At 32.9% G+C, this 19,173-nt stretch overlaps 1 protein-coding gene across 6 annotated transcripts in view; it reads right to left on the minus strand.

Moving 5' to 3' along the window:
- The window catches only part of LOC306650791 (sodium/hydrogen exchanger 2-like), a 48,865-nt gene that overhangs the window by 17,853 nt on the left and 11,839 nt on the right, over positions 1–19,173 (minus strand). For all 6 annotated transcript variants that reach the window (XR_013761019.1, XR_013761020.1, XM_079123105.1 and 3 more), the window contains one exon: positions 17,353–17,464. Coding sequence is in view for 4 of the 6 variants with exons in the window: in XM_079123105.1 (XP_078979231.1) it covers positions 17,353–17,445 (93 nt within the window). In the remaining 2 variants the exon portion in view is untranslated. The remainder of the gene's footprint in view (positions 1–17,352; positions 17,465–19,173) is intronic.

Here is a 19,173-nt window from a genome sequence, read left to right on the forward strand (position 1 = left end):
CTAATACAAAAGTTAATATTTTTATACTTTTGATTTGCAAATCATCTTTGTTTCCCATGTGATTTTAAAGAAAAATATATGACAATAACTATGAATTAATGTTAACATGTATCATACATTGTACATAGGGAAATATGTAATGTGTGGCCATAAAAACAGAATAGACAGATATGGGAACAAAGATTTTCTATGATATTTAAGTTAACTTATTTTTAATTTAAACTAAAATGTTAAAAATTTAGGATGCTAGTGGTAAACCTCATTTAATAAATAAGAAAATATCTTTCAAAGTGTTTAAAGAAATAAGGGAATAAAATTGGTACCCTTTAACTCCTGCCTCCATCCTGATAGGAAGTAGAGGAGTACTTTCTAATAGTTTCCCCTAGGGAAAAAAATCAATTTTTAACAGATTACTTTGGTTTACAGATATATTTGTAAGATTTTATAAACTACAAGTCTCAGCATTTAAAGTCAAAAGAAGGTCAGGTACTTCATCTCTCCTACAAAATCAATTATATAAAAAGGCTGGAAACATTATTGTAGAGTTTTTCCTCTTTCTATAAAGAATCATATTTCACTTTAGTGAGAGTTTAGTCATGAAATAGCCTCGAATAAAAGTGAAATATGACCTTTTTTTCTCTTCTTTTTAGCAGATTTGGACACTTTTGTTAAATAAAGAAAATAGGTTTGGGTTAAAAAAAAAAGAAAGTGGTAGAGGAGAAAATGAATCAGAAAAAGTTCTATAAAGACATACAAAAAACAAAGAGTAAAATGGTCCTTTTTGAAAAAAAGTTTCAATGCAAATGGATTAAATACTGCATTAAAAATTCAGAGAGTAGGCCAAGTGGATAAAAACACATAATCCAAATATATGCTGTCTAATAGTAACTCACTTTGGATCCAAAAGAAAGATAGCTTGAAACAAATGGATGGAAAGAGATAATTCCATTGAAATAGTCACTAAAATGCCCTGCATTCTGAACTCCTACACACAATAGAAACAATCAAGAAAAACACTGCTTGCTCCAAGCAGCCACAGGCCCCTGAGCTGATAAACAAGAACAGGCCGGTGGGAGGTGCTTAGCAACTAGGGAAGTGCCTCCTGTGCCCCAGCAACTCTAGGGGGATCCACAGTCAAAGAATGATGGACATGTGCTAAATGTCCAAACCTCTAATGAAATACAAACAGATTTGACAAAAATTTTCTTTACCTTGGCATGGTTTACTATAAATAAATTCTATATCAATTATGATCACATATATCATTCTTTAACCTTTGTTGAAAGTTGTTACTTTAATAGCCAACATTGTAACTTCAGCCTGTATTTCTTCCAATGGATAAAGGCATTAATTGGAATTCTTTTCTTTTTTTAATCTTAGCTCTAGTTTGTACTTGCTCCTTTTATGCCCTATTTGCCCTATTTCATATATTCAACTATCTAAAATACCCACCATCCATCTTTTTCTCCTTTATATATTTGTGTGTATTATTCTTTTCTTTCTTTCTCTTTTTCTTTATTTCTTCTCATTTCTTTTTTATTTTATTTCATTTTATTTCTTTTTCTTTTTTTTTTTTTTTTGCCCAGTCTTCCTTCTCACCCTTTTAACCCTCATTTAACATTATAGCAATTTTACTAAATTCAATAACTAATTTTTCAACCTATATCAGAATTTTGCTACAAGTTTATACTTGAATATAAGGAACTGTAGAGAACAATCTGAGCTAGTTTTTCTGAAAGGCTTGACTCTGAAATGATTATAATAAATAGGACACACATTAAGTTAAGGTTGCACTGATACTGGGGTCAGTAGAGGACAAAAAATAAGTTAAGGTATCAATATCTAGAAAGAAGCCCAACCCAGGGCACTTAAAAGAAAGAAGCTCGCAAAGTAGTCCAATGCTTTAAAAAATAAGCAATAACTATCCCAATATATGGGTAGACATAAAAACAGTACAAAAAAACAAGGAAACAAACCACATTGAACAGGCCATATGTTCTATTAATTGTATTTAATCTTTTCAATGAATAATATTAGAAATTTTTTTGAATCTAAGAAATTAGATATAAATTCAAATATAAGAGGTGTATATAACTTCAAATAGACAAAATAAAAGCAGATCTACTCTAAGACATATTATAATGAAAAGGCCTACCACAGAGAATAGGGATAGAGGTTTAAAGCTGTAAGAGAAAAACAAACTGGTCACATTTAGTGACCACAATTCACAATTCACTTTCAAAGATTTCTCAACCCAGACCCCAAAAGCCAGGAGGGCTTGGAATACTATATACCAAGCTATGAAATAAAATTGATGCCAATCAAGATTACTATATCCAGAAAAATTAAGCTCCTTAATTGATGATGAAACAAAACCTTCCACAATAAACATAAGCCAAAATAAGTCATAAGTGGAAAGAACTGCACTAAAAAGTATTCTCAATGAACTATTTCATGAAAGAAAAATGAAAAATAAAAGTGAAAACCAGTACAGGGATGTATTACATGAAAAGAGTCAACTAAAGGAGAATCAATCAAATGTAAACACTAGAAATATATCAAAATGACATGAAATGAATATTTTTCTATAAAAACATTGTATTATTGAACAGTATGAACTCTTCAATCAAATGATATAGGTGGACAGATTGGATTTAAAACAAGAATATGTTGTTTGCAAGAGACTCACCTCATAGGCAAAGACATTCACAGACTGAAGGTGAAAGAATGGGGAGAAACATAACATGCAAATGGTATATACAAACAAGCAAAGATAGCTATTCTCATATCACACAAAGTGGATTTAAGGCCAAAATTAATCAGAAGAAACAAAAAAATAACTTCATACTGATCAATGGAATCATCCAAAAATAAAAAATAATGATTATAAATATTTATACCCACCAAAATGGTGCATCTATGTACATAAAACAAAACATTCTTAATATTAAGAATCAAATACACCACAATACAATAAACTGGGTTAACACACCTCTCTTACCACTAGATAAATCATCCAAACATAAACAAAGTAAAGATTACACATGACCAAAAATATGAACCTAGCAGACATCTAGAGAATATTTAAAGCATAATCAACTGAATTAACTTTTTTCTCTGCAATACATGGAACATTTTCTAAAATACACCATATTTTAGTTCATGAAGCAAATTTTAGCAAATACAAAAGAAATACAGATGATACCTTGCATTCTATCATATTATAATGAAACGAAATCAGAAATTAATGAACATAAAAAACAGAAACCACTCTAACAACTTGAGATTAAATAATATACTTTTGAATGATGAATGGATAGCAGAGGAAATCAGGAGAGAAATGAAAAATTCTTAGAAGTCTATGAGAATAATGATACAACATATCAAATCTCTGGAATAGTATGAAGACTATTCTAAAAGGGAAGTTTATAGCACTAAGTTCATATGTCAAAAACAATAGAAAGAAACCAATTAACAATGTATCATTACACCTCATGGACCTAGATTAAGAAGAACAAAGCACCACCAAAATAAATAGAAGAAAGGAAATAATTAAAATCAGAGAAAAAAAGGAATGAAATTTACGATTTAAAAAAATAGAAGAGATCAAGGAACCACAGCATTGGTCTTGTGAAAGGATAAACAAGATTGATAAACTCTTAGCCAAATGTACCAAAAGAGAGAAAGATGACTTTAAAATCAAGATATTAGAGATGCAAAAGTAAATATCATAGACACTACTGAATTCCAGAGGACTATCAGAAAATATTTGAAAATTTATATTATAATAAAACTTGAAGATTTTGAGGTATTTCTAGAGACATATGACTGGCCCAAATTGAACCATAAGGATATAGAAAACAAACAAATGAAATTGAATCTGCTATCAAAAGCCTTACAAAAAACAAAAGCCTAGGAATGGATGAATTCTCAGCCAAGTTCTACCACACCTTCACAGAACTGACATCAATCCTCTTTAAATTATTCAATAAAATAAAAGAGAAGGGAATGCTGCCATACTCATTCTACAAAGCCAGTATCACCCAGATACCAAAATTAGACAAAGAAAACTTCATGCCAACATCTTTGAAGAACAACCATGCAAAAATTCTTAATAAAATATTGGCACACTGCATACAAAATCACATTAAAAAGATAGTGGACTAAGGAGCTGGGGAGATAGCTCAGTCAGTAGAGTGCTTGCCTTGTAAGCACAAGCCCTGGGCTCGATCCCCAGCACCAAAAAAAAAAAAAAAAAAAAAAAAGATAGTGGACTAAAATCAAGTAGATTTCATGTCAGGGATGCAAGTTTGATTCAATATACAGAAATAAATAAATGCAACTCACCACATAAATAGAATTCAGGGCAAGAATCACAATAGACGCAGAAAAGGTAATTGACAGAGTACAATGCCCATTCATAATTAAAACAGTAGAGAAACTGAGGATAGAAGGACTTAACACAACATGAGGAAACCCAAGGCCAACATTATCCTGAATGGACAAAAACTGAAAGCATTTCCTCTAATTACAGGAATAAAACAAGAATGCCCACTTACCACCATTCCTCTTTAATGTGTTCCTTGATACTCTAGCTAGAGCAATTAGGCAAGAGAAGAAAGTTAAAGGGATATAAATAGGAAAAGAAATAATCTGTTTGTGCTTTATATGATCCTATGTTTAGAAGACTCAAAAAACTCTATCAGAAGATTTCTGGAACTGATAAATGAATTCAGCAAAGTAGCAGGATACCAGGTCAACACCCATAAATCAATCATGTTCATATACTTCAATAAAGAATTTGATGTAAAAGAAATTATGAAAATATCTCATTCACAATCACATCAAAAAAAGAAAAAATATAACTTGAGAATCAATTTACCAAAAGAGTTGAAGGACTTCTACACTGAAAAGTACAGAACACTAAAGAAAGAAATTGAAGATGACCTTAGAAGTTGGAAAGACCTCCCATGTTCTTGGATATGCAGAATTAATATTGTCAAAATGGACATACTACCAAAAAAGCCATACAAATTCAATATAATCCCCTTAAAATATAAAAAACATTCTTCACAGAACTAGAAAATAACAGTTTTGAAATTCATTTGGAAAAAAATATGACCTAGAATAGCCAATGCAATCCTTAGCAAAAAGAGAATTGTTGGAGACATCACTATACTGAACTTCAAATTATATTACAGAGCTAAAGTAACAAAAACATGATGCTGGCACCAAAACAGGCATTCAAATAATGGAATAGAAGAGAAGTCATAGATGCAAACCCACATAAATACAGTTATTTCTTACTAGATATTTTGGTCAGCTTTTTCACTGCTGTGACTAAAAGACTTGACCAGAACAATTGTAGAAGGGGAAAGTTTATTTGAGGGCTCATGGTTTCAGAGGTTTCAGTCCATAGACAGCTAGCTCCATTCCTTGGGGCTCCAGGTGAGACTGAACATCATGGTGGAAGAGTGGTGAAGGGAAGTGGCTCACATAATGAACAAGAAGCAGAGAGAGACTCCACTTGCCAGATGCAAAACATATATCCCAATAGCATGTCCCCAGTGAGCAGCCTCCTCTAGCCACACCCTGCCCATTTTCAGTTTCCACTCAACCCCACCAGGGGATTAATTCACTGATTGGGATAAGACTCTCATAACCCATCATTGAGCCTCTAAACCTTCTTGCATTGTCTCATATATGAGCTTTTGGGGGACAACTCACATGCAAACTGTAACACTAAACAAAGATGCCAAAAACATACATTTGGGAAAAGATAGCATTTTAAACAAATGTTGCTGGGAAATCTGGAAATCCATACTTAGAAGAAATTTAACCCTTATCTCTCACCCTGAACAAAAGTCAACTCAAAATGGATCAAAGACATAGAAAATAGACAGAAACCCTGTAACTGCTCAAAGAAAATATAGATCCAGCACTCCATTGTGTCAGTACAGGAGCATACATCCTTAACAAGACTGGTAAAATGCAAGAAATAAAATTAAAAATCCATAAGTAGAATGGCATCAAATTGAAAAGCTTCTACACAGGAAAGGAAACAAAATCATGAGGAGAGAGCCTACAGGATGAGAGAAAATTTTGCCATCTGCTCCTCAGGGCACTAATATACACAATGTAAAAGAACTCAAAAAGCTTCACACCAACAAACCATATAACTCAATTGATAAATGGGCAAAAGAACTAAACAGACACTTTGCCAAAGACAAAATACAAATTGACAACATGTGTATGAAAAAAATGTTCAAAATCTCTAACAATTAAAAAAATGAAAGAAAAACTACATTGATATTTTATCTGACTCCAAAGGACAATTATCAAGAGTACAAATAATAATAAATGTTTGTGAGAATGTGTGATAAAACATACACTCATACATTGTTGGTGGGACTGCAAATTAGTGCAACCACTGTAGAAAGCAGAATGAAGATTCCTCAAGAACTAGGAATGGACCCACCATATGACCCAGTCATCCCACTCCTCAGTATACACCCAAAAGATTTTAAATCAGCATACTACAGGAATGCAGCCATATCAATGTTTATAGCAGCACAATTCCCAATATCCAAGATATGGAATGAAACTAAGTACCCTTCAACAGAAAATGAATAAAGAATATGTGGTATATATACAAAATGGGTTACTACTCTGCCATAAAAAAGAATGAAATTCTGGCACTTGCCAGTAAATGGATGAAACTGGGGACTAACATGCTAAGTCAAATAAGCAAGTCCCAAAAAGACAAAGGTCAACTTCTCTGATATGGGGAAGTTAATCCAAAATAAGTGTGCATGGTGGGGGGAAATGTGTTGGAAATTCCATCTGAGGGAATAAAAATAGAGTAGCTGAAGAGGATAGAGGGGGAGGAAAAAGGGATGTGATAGAAGAATAACAGTAGAATAAATCTGAACAAACTTTTGTATGGACATACATGAATATACCATAGTGACTCTCAACATCAGTTATATCCACTATTAAAAAATACTACAAGTAAATTGCAAAAAGATAGTAGAATAGAGGGAGGGGAACTGGTGAGGGAGCATGTGGGAGTAGGAATGTACTGGGGACCAACTAGAGCAAATTATATTCTTTGCTTTCATTATCATGTCAAAATGTATCCAAACATCATATAACACTAAAAAGAATAAAAAATACAATTAAATAAAATAAATGGAAAATCTAATACAAAATTTTTACAAGTAAAGAGTTATGAACCAACAATCAAATTCCTGAAAAACTCCAAGGCTTGGTGGATTAACTTGTGAATTTTACAAACACTTGAAATATTTAATATTAATTCTCTGAAACTCTTTTAAAAATGTACAAAGAGGCAACACTTCCTAATTCATTCAGTGAAGTCAATATTATCCTGATGCAAAAACCAGACAAAAATCATTAGGGAAAATATGCAGAATTATGTCAGTTATAAAAAGTGTTGTCAAAATTACCAAAAAGATAAAAAATACAGCAAATAACTATAAGGTAATACTTAATTTTACTGTGATTTTTTTTATTTTGCTTCAGACAGTGTGGTTTTTTACAAAATGTAAGTTTGTGGCAATCTTGCATAGAGTAGGACTATTGGCACCTTTTGTATTCCAACATATGATTATTTCATGTCCTGCATCACATTTTGGTCATTGTTCTAATACTACAAATGTTTTTCATTATGTCATTTTGCTGATATGTGAACAGTGATTTTGTTATTACTATTGTAATTGTTTGGGGTGCCAGGAAATCCAGTCCTTTAAGAGAGCTAGTGATGTATTCTGACTGGTCTACCAATGGATTCGCATCTTTCTCCTTGTCCTTAGGCACCCCATTCTCCAGTAGCAATTAATTGAACCAATCAATAATACTACTGTGGCCTCTAAGTGTTGAAGTAAAAGGGAAAGTTTCATATCTCTCACCTTAAATCAAAAGTTAAAAACAAATTTCAACTTAATGAGGAAGGTATGTGAAAAGCTGTAATAGAACAAAAGCTGGGCCTCTTATGCCAAATAGGCAACTTGTGAATGCAAAAGAAAAGTTATTTAAAGAAAATGGGTGTTACTGCAGTGAACACACAAATGATAAGAAACTGAAATTGTTTTTATTACTAAATTTGGTAAAATAAAAGTGTCAAGGTAATTGTGAAATGGTCACTCTTTGTATATTAAATGTGTTCATATTTTCCAGGTATACAAGCCTTTTAAGCAGGAAATTTATCAAGCTGCTATTCTTCAAATTAAACTTGTCTGTAATGGTAAACCTATCATTTAATGTTCTATATAGGACCTGTCATCAATAGGGTATATGTAAAATTTGTTAAATGTATTTCTAAAAGTTAAAGCCTGATTTGTTTAAAGGTTAAACATGAAAACATTTTGCCACTTTGCCAGACAAATGGAAAGTTAAAAGCTCTCAGCCTTTCTTTAATTCATGCTTTAGATATAATGTTAAATTGTGTTAACTACTGTTCATATAGACTCAGGAGTCAATATATGTAAACTTCTTAAAATGACATTTAAGAAAGAGTGTAATGCGCAGTAGCAAAAATGGGACAACAGTGATTAAGATTGGGGTCTCTGACCTCATGACTTTGGACAGTGGACTTCCTTGACAGCTACACAGAGTTCCTAACATTGTACTTTGCAGCTCTACCATCTTAGATCTACAGGCTCAACTTGATTCCTTGGCTGCTTCATCCTGAAAAATCATTGTGGTTTGGATCTGCTATTGGTGAAGGAAGGAGGGCTTTGCCTGATCCTTGGTGAAGAGTGCTGTTTATACGCCAACTGCTCTGGCATTGTGCAAGATAAGATCAAAAACCTACAAGAAGATCTGGAACATCATAGGAGCGAGCTCCACTCTAATTTCTTCTGGACTGGGTTACACGGGTGGCTCCCCTACCTCCTCCCACTTATGGGCCCACTAATCACCATTATCCTTGTGTTCACCTATTGGCTTCGCATAATCAATAAGCTTATCCATTTCCTGAAAAGCTAGGCTAAATCTGTGCAGCTCATGGTGGTCTGACAGCATTATATCGCCCTTCATAATGATGATTGAGAGCCCTATAGGATCATGGATCACTCGTATCAGGACACTGGGGTCTAAGTGTCTCTCCCTTAAGCCCTGCTCCTCCTGAGGGTCCCGCCTGAAGTGCTAAGGTGGTAGTCAATGACGGGTAAGATCCTCAGAGGAGGACAACCTAAGACAGGCACACCTTCAAGTAAGGCGGACCCCCAAACTGCTAGGGTGAGGTTCCATGACGGGTAAGACCCTCCCAGGGGCAACCTAAAACAGACACACCCTTAATATAAAACAAAAAAGGGGGATATGTTGGGACTAATGACACATTAACTCAGGCTGACTCCTTACTCCTGGCGAGTGAGCAAGATCAAGGCCTCAAAGGCAGTTTCAAAGGTTAATGACGATAAATTGGGCCACCATTAGGGATTGGTTAGCAATAGTTCTGCGAACGTGATCAGCTCGTGCTTGCCATATATTCCTATGGGACTCTCGCCTGTGTGAACACCCCATGCCTTGCTGTCCTTTAAGCTGATTGGTTCCCACCTAGCCCCCACCCTACATAAAAGCTGTGTGACTTACTCAATAAACGAGTTCCTGCTGTGACTGGTCTCCCTGATGCGTCTGATTGTCCTCTGCCCGGAGGGCTGGGAGTGGGCGGTCAGCCGGCCCTACCTATCCTGGTCTGACCTTGTTGGGGAGGGTCCCCTTCCCTTGTCGCTGGTCGAGAAGAGCAAGGGGGCTTAAGACCCCGACAGAGATGCAATCCACTTTGGGTGAAGTTGCTTTGAACGCTGTTGAAATTACAATATATTTAATTACATAAACTGAATTGATAAAGCAACATCATTGTTGAAGAGAACTGACTCTGATTTTGAAAGACTTCTACTGTGGGTAAAATACTATCAAATAGCACTTCTTCAGAGAAATCATTTGTGAAAGAAGTTCATTGATGAGCCCAACTCCATTGTTGTCTTAATTTAAGAAATTTCCAGTCACCCCAGTCTTCAGCAATCACAACCTTAATCAGTCAGCAATCATAAACATCCAATGGAAGGGTCTCCACCAGTAAAACAATGACTCATCGAAGGCTCAGATGTATGTTAGCATTTTTTAGTATTTAAGGAATTTTTCTTAAATCAAGGCATATATATTTTTTTCCTTTAGACATAATGCTATTTGATACTTAATAGACTATAGTGTAACTGTAACACTAACTTTTATATGCACCAGGAAATATGCATATACCCTACAATATATGCAATACCCTACAATAATAAAATGAAGGAAAAAATAAATGATAATATCAATTGATGCATAAACTTTTGACAAAATTTGACAACTTTTCATGGTAAAATACTTAAAAGAGTTTTATAGGGAATTTTCCTCAACCTGATAAAGGGTATTTAAGAAAACCTACAAGTAATATGAACTCAATGGTGAAAGCTGAACGTTTGCTACCTAAGGTTAGTAACAAACAAGGAGGCCTGTATTCACCATTGCCATCTAACAGTTTTAAAAGTTGTACCCAGAGAAATTAGGCAAATAAAAGTCATTCAAGGTGGAAAGGAAGACGGAAAACCATCTCTAGCCACAGACAATATGCTGTACATAAAAATTCCTAAAGGATTCATACAAAAGTAACTGGAATTTAAATATAGTTAGTAGTTACAGGTACGAGATCAACGCATAAACTGTGGTTGTATTCTTACATATCCGAAAAGAAAATTAACAAAAGTAATAACATCAAAGAGCATAAAATGCCTGGAACTAATTTAACCAAGGATGTGAAAGACTTGGACACTAAAATGTATAAAATATTAACAAAATAAATAAGAACTGAATAGACGTAATTCTACATCAAGTACAACCAACACAATGAGAAGTTTTACTCCATATATGTATGTCAAAATACATTCTGCTATCATATATAACCACAAAGAACAAATAAATTTTTTAATGGAATGTAGGAGGGGTACGTTGTCCCTCTCTTCTATGAGAGGACTCACTCTGTCCCTTGAAAGTATCTCCTTTCTCTTTTCTTCTCCCTTCAATAAACTCCTTCCTGTTACACTAAGCAAGATATCTGTAATGGTTAATTTGAATTGTCAACTTGATTGGGTTAAGAGGTGTCAATTATTAAGAGGCTTCTGGGTGTGTCAATGGGGTGTGTCTAGGAATGATTAGAATGTGGGTTAGTGAACTGAAGTGGAGACCCTCCCAAAGCATGGGCACCATGGCCTAATAGGATGGTGGCTTGGATGGAATAAAAGTTGAAAGAACAAGGAAGCAGATGCAGATTCAAGCTCAGTTCTTCTTGAACAGGTTCTTGATTGCTGCTTCTATCTTCTGAGGATATCCGACTCTCACTTCTGCACTTTTCCAAAATGGATTCTGCCAGTGATTCTCCAGGTAGTTTCCAGAAGCCTCGGACTCAGACTAGGGTAAGTGGCCAGGACTGTTTCTGCCATGCTGCATGACAAGGTCTGAGCATGGGGACGGGCTTGGCAAGGCCACCATTCCAGGATATTGCTACTGTCATGTCTCCTAGGAATTGAGTGTTTTCTTGTAATTATCATACTTATAACTGTGCAACTGCATTCATATTTCCTGGATTGTTGTGATAAGTATTTAACCTCAATGAGTCTGCGAAGCTTGGAGGAGGATGAGGAATGCTTTAAAAAAATGTACCAATATCACACATAAGTCTGAAAGTACAGAGTTTGAGGAGTTCTTCAGAAAACTACAGGAATTGCTTGCTCCTATGCTGACCACACCTACCCCAGTTAATGCTGTGTCAGCAAAACAACCTGACAAACAGAACAGGAGACTTGTCCCCACAGTACAAGGACTGCCCTACTTAGCTTACAGGATTGGGGGACGTTTGTGGTATCCACCTAGAGGGAAACAAGTGAATAAGTATAAGGACCCAACTCCCACAGATTCACCTCTTTCCTATACAGGTGTGTATAATGAAATTGGTGAATGAATAATTAATATTAATGGTAGATGGACCATTAATGTCCAATGTTTGTCCTTCCTTCAAATGCTTGGACATCAAAGGCCACCCTGGAAATGTAGGACTAAAGAACAAAGAAACAGCATATGCAAATAACTAGAAAAATATTATAAGATCAAATGCCCTCATTGCATGTTAACTGGTTATGAGTAGTTTATGGTGGCTTAGGTCTTGCATATGTATTACAATAGGTGGAGGACAAATCAATAACATAAAGAATATTAAGATAGAAATTAAGCACTCACACTGATTGTTTGGCAGTAAATAACCTAACTTAGTTTTAACTGAGCTTGTTTAGGTAATAGAGTAGACCTTTAAGGTTAAATCAAAAACATAATAATACGAGCTAAAGATTAAAATGCATGTTTTGCTTAGCAGTTCAATAAAATTAGCTTAAAACAAAATAGAGTCATTATGCTGACAATAGGTCTGCCACCAAAGGGTAAACAAAGGCCGGTAGGATGAAAAGAGGAAAATATCTTTCACTGTAATATGCTTACGTGAGTAACTTTAAGTAAATATAGAAAGTTGACTTTAATGTACCCGCTATGTGTTAGACACCTGCTGGAAAGTGTGGTTAATGACAAATCTTGTGGTAATTTTTCTATAACTTCTATCCTGTTTAATCCTGCTTTACATAATACTATACAAAAAGAGATAAAATAAATCTGAGCAGCACTTGCTTCAAGTTGCTCAGGGGTTAGCGCTGTTCCTCTGTGCCGACTCCACCCATCCTTCGGGAACCCGCAAGTTGCGGGTGCTGGCTTCCGGCAGGTAAGACTGTTGATCCTTCTAAGGCTTCAGCCTCTTGGACTACACGGCTACTGGTTTTTCAAGTTCTCCAGCTGCGGATGGTCATTGTGGACTATCCAGTTTCTGGTTATATGAACCAATCTAATAAATCCCCTTTTACAATCATACTTCCTGTTGATTCTGTTCCTCTAGAGAACCCTGAGTAATACAATATCTGAAGTCTTTCTAGAATTGATTGCAAGAATCAGGATTTGAAGAGGGTGTTTCACAGTGCCTCATTTTCTTGGAAAACCCCAGCTCCGTAACATCCCAACTATGGTTTGGGTATTTAAATAGATGTATCTATATGTAAAACTTATAAAATGTTATCCTCTTATATGTGTAATTTATTTTTTGTCACTTGTACTTCAATAAATCTTTTACAAAATTAACCAAAAGAAGTAACCATAATCTAAGCATTTCCAAGAGGAAACAATATTTTAACTGACATGGAAACCATATTTTCCTTTCATTTCATTTCATCTATTCTAAGGAATAAGCAATTATATATAAATATTAAATTTCATTCATTCGACTAATTGTAATTAGCAATATTTGTCTGTTACTTTAAATATTATATACATGTTACATAATTTATATACAATTTTCAGTTTAGGAGAAAAGAGATGTAAACATAAAATCAGAGTTAGAGAGAAGTACTGGAATATTTTATATTAATTCAAAATACCTGTAAAATCTCAGGAATTTTCTTTTTCTATGTATATGTAATTTCTAAGATTTAACTAATAAAACCTTCTAGAAGTAATGCCAAACTAGTCATAACGATGATCAGGTCTATAAATGTCATTGTCTACCAAAAGCTTCAAGAGCCTTGGAGAAATGGCTTGTTTCAAGTCTAAATCAGTAATATGATCCTTGGACATCTTATTATCCTAAACAGGGGAAAAGTTCTTAAAGATTTCTTGAGTGATGTTAGAAACACATGGAGGCCAACTCTGACTAGCACTCACTGGCCAAAGATGGGATTGTTTAAGCATGAATAATCTAAATATTTAAAAGCATCAAATATACATCAAATGTAAAAACACATCAAATAGTAAATATCTATTAATTTATAAAGATGCTTAATTCTCTCTAATTACCTTTGGAAGTTTCTAGTATATCAGACAAGTACTCTAAAATGTATAAACAAAGTGAAAAAATTAAAGCCCATATCCTGCCTTTCCTGCAAGGAAACAGCTTCAGGTTTATCAAATACTTAATGAACAGTATTTCTTCTTTATAGAAGAATTCTAGCTAAGAAGTGTAGAAGGAATGTTATAAATAGGAAGCTACCATTTTGCAACCTCTGATGAAATGAACAGCCTGGGTAATAGTCATCAAATTTGGAGAACTTTATACTGAGTGGATCAAGCTGATAACGCTTGAACCCAATTTTCAAGTGATGATGATACCCAATTTTAAAGGAAATTATATTTCCTCTGATTGCCTTCTATATGAAATAAACATTATTATCTATGAAGTACCCTTAATAAATAATACATAATTAAAAAGGAATCTGTATGAACCTCAAATCTATTGATTTAATAGAGATCAGAGATTAGAGAAACATGTTAAATTATACTGCAAGGGCTCATTCAGTCAAATATAGAGACTGAGAATTTCTACAGACAGATTATCCACTTTCTTTAACAAATAATTGCCTTATTAAAGATGTAAATTGAATCTGTTATATATTAAAGGAGATGAATCTAGCATAACTGTGTGAACTTGTTGATCCTGCTTCAAACAAAACAAACATGAAGAGATGGTGAGGCAATAAGGGAAAAATGAACATGTACTATGTATTGATAATATTAATGAATTATTGTTAATATGGGAATGTGATGATGGTATTGTGGTTTTCATTTATCTGTTAGTATACTGAAGTATTTGTAGGTGAAATAATATGTCTGGAATTTGCTTTACATCTATTCCAGAAGAAAAAGTAATTTGCAGTGTGGAAATTAAATAAACCTAAAATTCCAAATAGATGATAATTATTTAAACTAAGTAAAAAATATTCAAAGATTCATATTATTTTCTACTTTTTTATGTGTTCAAAAATAAAATAATAAATTTTAATGATCTGTTGGGTTCATATGCTCATGTATAATAGAAAACATCCTTGCCTAGTAGCTATTAAAGGCTTACGAAAGTATTTTGAATGTAAAAAAACCAACCTTATTGAAAGTTAATTTGGCATTCATAATTAACTTGCAAGTCAAAATTAATTTGCAAGTCTCTGGATTCAGACTGTCAGATATAAAATTTTGGTTTTCCTGCTTATCAACTGTACAACCTTGGGAAAGTTATATTGGTTTTTCTCAGCACTTTAATGGAAATGATGATGGTATTAACTTCATAGAGGCAAAGTGAAATCTAGCTAAAATAATTATTAGAAACTTTTAGCACAATACATGGCACATAAAAATGTCCAATAAAGGTTAACTAATTTTATTAATATTTAGATTCAGGCACCATTTTAAGAGACAAGAAAACTATTCAAATCACTATTTTTTATTCAGACTTTTTTCATTTGTTCTCATTAGTTATACATGAGAGTAGAATGCACTTTGGCACATTATACATAAATGGAGTATAATTTCTCATTCTTCTGGTTGTATGTAATGTAGAATCACACTGGTTGTGTAGTCACATATGCACATAGAGTATTAGTGTCTGATTCATTCTACTATCTTTCCTACCCCCATACCTCCTCCCCTCCCTTCACTCCCCTCTACCTAATCAAAAGTAACTCTATTTGTAATATCATAGAACTTTGAACCTGTATATCATTGGCAGAAATCATCTGGTACCTTTAGATAGTTTGAAGCCCAAATCACCTAAAATGATTATCTATTCATCTGGGAACAGAGCTAAAAAGATATTATAAGACCTATTTTTCTCTCACTTGGATGAATTGTTTCTCTTTTTTTTCCATCCAGACCCTGCCTTCTTCTCCCAATCCATTATTTAAGTTGAAAAATTGATTAGATACAGGGGAGTAAAGGGAAGGGATGGGGATACAAATAGGAAAGACAGTGGAATAAATCTGATATAACTTCCTATGTGCATATGTAAACACACTACAGTGAATCTCACCATCATGTACATCCACAGGACTGAAATCCTAATTAGAATAAGAAATGTTCTTTGCTTGTATAAATATATCAAAGTAGATTCTACTGTCATGTAACTAAAATGAACCAATAAAAATTAAAAATATGCAAAAGATAAAAATGAATAAATAAAACTAGGACCATTTTTTAAAAATGAATCTGACAATTTAGAATACACACATATTTCTTCAGAACACTTTGAACATTATAATTCATACCCTAATATAAGAAGTAGTATTTATGCCAAGTGTAGTGACACATGCCTGTGTTTCCAGCTAGTTGGGAGGCTGAGGCAGGAGGATCACCCATTTGAGGCTGGTCTCAGCAACCTTGCAAGACACTAAGCAACTTAGCAAGACCCTGTCTCAAAATAAAAAAAAAAAGAAAAAAGACTGGGGATGACTCAGTGGTTAAGCACCCCTGGGTTCAATTCCTTGTGCCAAAAAAATGGAATATTTATGACCTTGAAATTTATAAAATGTTTATGACCATGAAATCAGAAAATGAGCTTAATACATCATTATGAGAAAATAATTTAGATTATGTATGAACTGACATAAAAATTATATACAACCATTATTATTAAATGTTTGTGTTCCAGCTTTTCTCTCAAGAGCTCAAAGTGGTTTTCATATGCATTCAGCTCTATTCTTTAAGACTTTACATTGCAGAGTAACTCCATCATCCAGCATACAATCAAAACAATATTTTTGACACTTATGTTAAGTGGCACTTACAATAAATTTATGTGTATCTAATGTACAAAATGCATAGAATCAAAAATTGTCTTAACAGAAGTGACCTAAATATTGCAGGTTTAAGTCAAACATTTTATAACATAAATATAAACTTCTTAATTTCAAAATAAATGTGTACCTCACCACTTGCCAAAAGTATTTTTCTCCAGTGAAGAGGAGGGAAAGGAAGAATTCTGATGTGCTGTAATAATTTTCATATTTCTAAATTATCAAAGAAACATTAACTAATGTTTAATTGTAGACATATTAAAACTATTTTTCCATGATCTAAATTTTTAAAATTTGGAATTTGGCAACTTTCTAGTAACAAAAACTACTTTAATACTAAACCACCCAATATTTGTGATTTGCTAAATAGATTTTACTGTAGAAAATTATATATTCAAGAAAATGCCTTAAGTATCACATAATGCAGTGCACTTTCAGTTAAGTAGAAATTGTTAAAGCACTTTCCTATGAGTGACAAATCTATGACTTAAACTCTGATGTTTCATTTCATTTACCATGCCTATATTCCTGTGACACATACAGCAAAAGAGATTCATTTGGAAATATAAAAAGAAAAGTAACTAGATTTTGTTTGTGTAATTAATAGAGTGATATGTACTTTAAAAAAAAAAAGTCTTACCACTCTCCTGATTTTATAAAGGTTTGTGGTCAATATTTCTTGAATGTTAGCCATAACATCATGATCAGGAGGAGCTGGAGATGAGATTGGCATGGTTGTTTGACGGTTGTGGCTGGAAATAAAATACCTGGGTTACTTACATGCATTCAACACACAAATATGTAAATTCAAAAAACACATTCAAAAAAGCTAATGTATCAATAAATACATGTTTTCCAAAGATATTTTGAAAGGATAATTGAAGGCAGGGTGGAGAATGAGGAGCATAGAAAAGTCACATTGAAAAGCAGAAATCCAATCTTCGATCATAATAAAATCAGATATTAAGGTAATTTCTTCTTTTAATCCTATTTATCTCAACATTTAAAAATATACTTGCAGTAGATATATGAGCAAAATATTTTAAAAGGCAGTTCTTTTAATGTGTGCTAAAATTTTATAATTCAAATGACTGCATACTCTACATACAATGAAATAAATAAAATGCTGATAAAATGTTCCTCAAAATACCTTTAGTAAAGTTGCAGATAGGATGCTTGTTAAGATTTAGTTTAAATAACTTACTCTTTATGGAAAGAAAATTGCAAGTAAGATAACTATGATGGTTGAGACCAAACATCAAATTGTGCTATTTTATATTATATTGGAAAGATTTTTCAGATTTTCTTTTGAGTGTGAAACAATGAAATAATACCTGAATTTAATTTTACTACATACCCCTTTATAATGCTATTTTTATGTTAATCGTGCAATTAATGCCTTATTCTCCAAGTTCTGGAAAATATTATTATTATTAAGGGATATCAAATCTTAAAGATTTACTATGTTTCTTATGCTAATATTAATTTCAGATTTGTATTATTAAACAAAAGGGAAATTAAATGATTTATATGGTAATTTCAGATAGTGGTAAGAGCCAATCTACCTAATTTAGATAAAATAAACTTAGGGTTCTAAATTAATCAGATTTGCTATATTCACTTCTCAAATACATCAAATTTATGTTGAGCCTGTGATGTGGTTTTAATTTTATAGGTATGGCTTCATAAATAAAAATATTAATGATATACATCCTAAATATGTTCAAAGTCTAAGGTACTTGAGGATTTTCAGCAAACAGCATACAATCATTATCCACTTATCTTTCCTTCTCTATAATAGATAATCCCTCCATATGCAGAAGATCCAGCTATGATGATTCTAAGCAGAGATTTCAGGAGTTCATCTGGTGCAGCCCACATTAAAAAGGCAAGTCAAAATCCCAATAAAAAATTATGTTCTCTCTTAATTAAAAATCTTTTAAAATAAAAAAGTATTCTGTTAATATATTTCAATATCCTATTCCAGCACTTATTTCATAACTTTCTCTTGACATCCCTTAACTTCAGTCAATTGTTTAAAATTTCCAATTCCTGATCATGAATTTAGGATATTTTTGTTCATTTTTACCTTACATACTGTTTACTTTCAATTCTTACAGTTTCCTAAACATATTTTTTCTGGTTACAAAATAAATATATGCATACTAACAAAAATATAAAAAATATAAAGAATAATTAAAAAATCAAATAATCTCACTACCTAGATAAAACTATGATTAAAATTTGGTATATGTATTTCCAGAATTTTTTATACCCAGATACAGATAACAGCACAAAAATTATATATTCTACAAAAATAATCATATATATACACATATATATATTTTCTATTTTTCAAAATTCTTATTCAATTTAATAGTGTACCACAGATACAGGTTCTTATCAATACTTACATATCATCATCATTTGAAAAGATATATATTATTCTAGCTAATTATTA

The sequence above is a fragment of the Sciurus vulgaris genome (genome assembly GCF_902686455.1).
Source record: "Sciurus vulgaris genome assembly, chromosome: X".
In the NCBI taxonomy this organism is placed as follows: domain Eukaryota; kingdom Metazoa; phylum Chordata; class Mammalia; order Rodentia; family Sciuridae; genus Sciurus; species Sciurus vulgaris.